Below are 4980 nucleotides of genomic sequence, written 5' to 3' on the forward strand. Positions count from 1 at the left end.
AAATGAACAGTACACAGTACGTGTTCATTTGGTCATAACTCTCTCTATACTGGTCCAAATGTCCTAAAATTTCATCCATGGAAAGTTTAGACATAGGGCTACACTTTTCATGAGGACTACTTAACCCAGTTTTTCCTTTAACCAATTCAAATTGTTAACACAAATTGGGTCACTAAAACTGCCAACCCAGAAAATGACCAAATGAATAGTATGTGTTCATTTGGTCATAACTCTCTCTATACTGGTCCAAATGACCTAAAATTTCATCAATGGAAAGCTTAGACATAGGGCTACACTTTTCATGAAGACCACTTGACTCAGTTTTGCCTTTAACCAAATCAAATTGTTAGCATAAATTTAGTCACTAAAACTGCCAACCCAAAAATTGTCCAAAATACTGTTTCTTTGGTATTTTGAGCATAACTTGAGTTCTATAACCCCAAATTCAGTGATTCAAAAACTAAAATTCAAGTTTAAACATAGAGGAGCAATTGTTATGAAGGAAGTGTGACTAAATAGACATCCCAACCTAGTCAAATTCCTAGATAAAGATAATACATCAATATGAACCTAAAGTAAGGTTCATGGAAAAAATGCTATATATGATAATTAAAATACTAATAAGGAAAATTAAATATTAAAAATGATATGAATATGTAAATTGGGACTAATGTCCTATTAATATGAAATTAATGGTAACAATGAATAGTACTAGAAAATAATAACGGTGAATAGTGCTAAATTAATTAAAAAATTATTTAATTGCCCATAATATACCTAAACTTATTTATTTAGTTGGATAAATTGGTATACTAATTAGGGACTACAGATAGTAGTACTGCTTACCGAGAAAATCATGAACTGACAATATATGTCTAGTATGATTGTTCTACAGGCTATATGCCTACTTACTGGCCATTGTGCCTACTTTATTTCTGGCTTTACAAGCCTGACAGCGGGTCTCGTGCTCGACAGTTGGCCTCGTGCCTGACAGACATATACTGGATAGACATATGGCTGTCTAACCAGTATACACCCGTGCATCCAGCTTTTATAATTTGTTATAGGTTTCTTGGGCACTGATAAAAATTAATTAAGACTTAAAATACAATAAGTAATCATAAAAGATCCCGATAATGTTAATTGTTTCCAAAGAGTAACAAAAATATAAAAGACCCAGAAATTATGAGTTACATATATTATTTCAAATGTTAAATTATTATTATTATAAATTATGTACCACTAAGCATTATGCTTAGCGCGTTGGTTTTCCATCGCGTAGGTACTGGAGATCACCGCAGAATAAAGACTGAGAGTGCACCGAGAGCTCGATCGATTCTGCCATTGTCCAAAGTCACCTCACCGGTCTTTTGTATTTTGGTAGGGCTCATGTATATACTAGTATTTTGGTTCATTATGTTTAGTCATGATGTAATTATTAGTTTATGATGTATTTCAATTTGGACTTGAAATGAAAACTTATAATTTATTATCTATGAATTTCCATATGAATGCAATAGATGACACTTCATTTTGATATCTCATAAATAGTTGTGAATGATATGATAAAAGAGAATATGATATGAAAATATGTGAGATGACTATGAATATGATAACAGGTGATAGTAGAACCCGCCAGATGCTAATAAAACAGAGGAAGATCTGTCCGGGTCTCCACAGAAATAAGATATAAAAAAAAAAATTTCTATACATAAATTACCTGATTTAAATGACATTAAAATTTACAATAGATATGACAAGACAAGATAGGGTGCTCTGACACCGAATGTGACACTTTTTGCTCGGTTATACAATAGACGGGTAAGAGGCGTCACACTCTGCCTATAAAAAAAAAGACTCAGGCTCCAACCAAAAAAAGAAAAAGACTCAGGCGGCAAATCGCATAAGCAATGTTTGGTTATCTGCACCAGTGCTTGAGACCACATTAAGCTTTTGAACCAAAGAAGAATTTTTTGCAGATGGGTGATGAATTTTCACACTGTAAAGTCCATGGGAAAGGGACGCCTCGAAGAAGCCATTTCCATCTGTCCTGCCAGCCGAGGACTTGATAGCAATCCGCCGAGCCAACAGCTCGTCAACTACATTACCAGTGGGCAAGTTCTTGAAATTGTTATCTGTCAGACACATCGTGTAACATCCCTGCGGTTTCCAGGCTGACCAGATCACAATTCCTGCCACTTTCGGGTGACTGTGTGCCTCCCTTAGAATCTGCTCCAAGTATTGTGCCTGCCCATAAAATCCATTAAAATATATGTACAAGTTCAGCTTTCTGAAATCGTTCATAACTCATTCATAGCATGCCTTCAAATTGCAAACTAGCCTGCAACTGCAAAGGCAAAATCAAATCATTTATATAAATGTAGCAAAATCCGATCATTTATCTTATTACCTGATATGGGCCCCTTTGAACATCTACTTCTGTGACCCAAATGGGGAAATTGGTAGCAGCAAGTGTATCAATGGAAGCCCTCATATAAGCAAGGTTTGGAGCAGCACTACTGAAATGGGATTCGAGTCCAATCCCCAATTTCAAATTTCCGTTACCAGGAAATGCCTTAATATCTCTCAGCTTTTGCAGGTACTTAGCCGGTGTAGAATCACCATCTCTAGCATTTTCAATGGTATTGTATTCGTTCAAGAACAACGTCGAAGTTCCATCAATCTTCTGAGCCAAGTTATAGAAAACTGCAGAAGCATTTTGCCCTAATTTGCTCTCAAAGAAATTGAAGTGCAGGTTTTCATTAACAACATCCCAGCCAATGACTTCCCCTCTGTACCTTGACATGATAGAGTTGATCCTATCAGTGGTGGCCTTGGAAAGATCGGCTGGAGAGAGTGAATTGATCCATCCTTGCTGATACTTGGGATCATCCCAGAACACATTGTGGCCTCGGACTAGTACATTGTTCTTCTTGGCGAACTGAAGCATGGCGTTAGGGACTGAGTAGTCCACTTTGCCCTGCGAGGGTTCTGTGCTATACCACTTCATTTCATTCTCAAATACTGTCACTGTGAACCTGGAAGTGAACCAGTTTTGATAGGCGTTGTTGTAGAGGATATTTTTGTTTATAGCACAGCCAAATGGGAAACTTGCTTTCTTTAGTTTTATTGAGATTTTAGCGTTAGATAAGGGTTTTCCTTGACTATCCACTGCCTGGATTCTTACCTTAGTCTTTCGGGTCTGCAATATTTATGTTGATAATGATAAATTAGTAGCAATTGATTTGCATTTGTCATGATTAAGAATAATAATTCATGGAGAAAGGATTTCAGTGAATTTAATTACCTTTTCAATGGCTTGATCTTGATGAGACATCCATTGCTTTTCGGTGAACGGTTGCAATGAGATGCTATCCACCCATATGTCAACCGATGTATTGTTACTCTATACAAATTTATTAGAATTATATGCACAAATTCATTATTTATGATATAGCGAATAATTAAAAAAAAATGCTTAAATGGAATAAAGGATTACCTCGAAATAGAGTTGAGCAGAGCCTGAAGCATCAACAGTAAAGCCACCTTTAAGCATGGACCAGCAACTGGACTCGGCAAAAATAGAACCAGCAAGTATGTACCCTGTTTGAGTCTTGAAAACAGCTGATACTGGAATTCTTCCCTTACTCACTTGAATCCACGCTGAATTAAATTAACACCAAAGCTTAATTATGATTAAACATAAGTAGATACACTTTTAATCAATCAATGAAATGAGCAAACACCTACCAGAGAAAGTGTAGATTTTGTTCTTTTCCAGGTTAAGATTCTGTGAGACACTATCGTGAGGATGAACTCTGGAATTAGCTACAATGAATTTGTTGTTTCCCAATGTTCTGTGCTCTATTTTAGCATCTCCAAACGTAGACCATCCCTTCAACCCTTCATTAAGCTCTGGGTTTTGAATGACTCCTCCATTATATTGAGGTTTTTGAGGACTTGCCAAACACTAATAATTATTTTCCAAAAAAAAAAAAAAAAAAAAAACCAGATATTAAAATTATTTTTTTATTTTACGAATTATAATTATTTTTGCCATATTACAGATATAAATTGATGAATTTTGATTCATTAATATTAGAATTATTTTCAGAGTAAAATTAATTAAAAAAATTAAAATCAAAGATGAAATAATTACCTCAATTGAAGCCGTATAATCGTAGGATAAAGCATTAGCGATATTAAACCCTATAAAATAAATGAAATTATAAGTGAAAAACGTTCGTTTTTTACTAAATATAAAAAACCAAACTTCAATTAATGTTGTAAATTGAATTGACATTTGAATGAAAATTGCTTCCTTCATTCATTTTGAGAAACGAAACGTATATCCAAAGTAAAAGAATATACATTATGTAAGGATTAAGTCTGTATATATCTTCAAAAAGCATTCATCGGGTCATCTAAATTATTTTGGGTCAATTTTTTATTAGTTCAATAAGAAAATTGGCCCAGTTTATGTGTTTATCACCAGCTCAACAGATTAACCCTACGGATTAATTTGAGTTTTATAACCGAGAATAAAAATAGAAACGAAAAACTGTGAAGAAATCCTTAAAAAATGGTTATGATTCTAAATAAGAATAAGAAGAAGAAGAAGAATCTATCAGTGCAGCCTAATTATTTTTCATGTTTTACTGAGAAAATAGCAATAAAAGTAAAAAAGAGAACTAGGCTATCCATACAGATTCCCCATTGTCTTGATTAGGATAAAAGGAGTTAATTTGAACTTTTAAGTGAGATTTTCTAATTAAACATGCATAATATTAATATCAACACTTGCTCTTCTCTGTCCTTTCCATTACAGAAAGAAAAAAGAAGAGCTATAATAACAATTGAAATAACCAAATAAAGAATATAATATACATTACAACCTATTAAAAGAAGAATACACCACAGCAACAACCCAACCATATTGCTCTTTTCACCAATCTTCATTGTCTTACACAAACAAAACCT

At 34.1% G+C, this 4980-nt stretch overlaps 1 protein-coding gene across 1 annotated transcript; it reads right to left on the reverse strand.

Annotated features, from left to right (window-relative positions):
* Positions 1-1869: 1869 nt before the first annotated feature.
* On the reverse strand, positions 1870-4717 carry LOC131182082 (endo-1,4-beta-xylanase 5-like). Its single transcript, XM_058150720.1, has 7 exons — positions 4707-4717; positions 4160-4253; positions 3751-3970; positions 3500-3663; positions 3308-3406; positions 2411-3202; positions 1870-2247 (listed from the first exon to the last, which is right to left on the reverse strand). Exons 1-7 carry the CDS (start codon positions 4715-4717, stop codon positions 1888-1890), a joined length of 1740 nt encoding a protein of 579 aa, XP_058006703.1. The 3' UTR covers positions 1870-1887.
* Positions 4718-4980: the final 263 nt, after the last annotated feature.

Source organism: Hevea brasiliensis, chromosome 8, assembly GCF_030052815.1.
Source record: "Hevea brasiliensis isolate MT/VB/25A 57/8 chromosome 8, ASM3005281v1, whole genome shotgun sequence".
NCBI classification, from domain to species: Eukaryota; Viridiplantae; Streptophyta; class Magnoliopsida; order Malpighiales; family Euphorbiaceae; genus Hevea; species Hevea brasiliensis.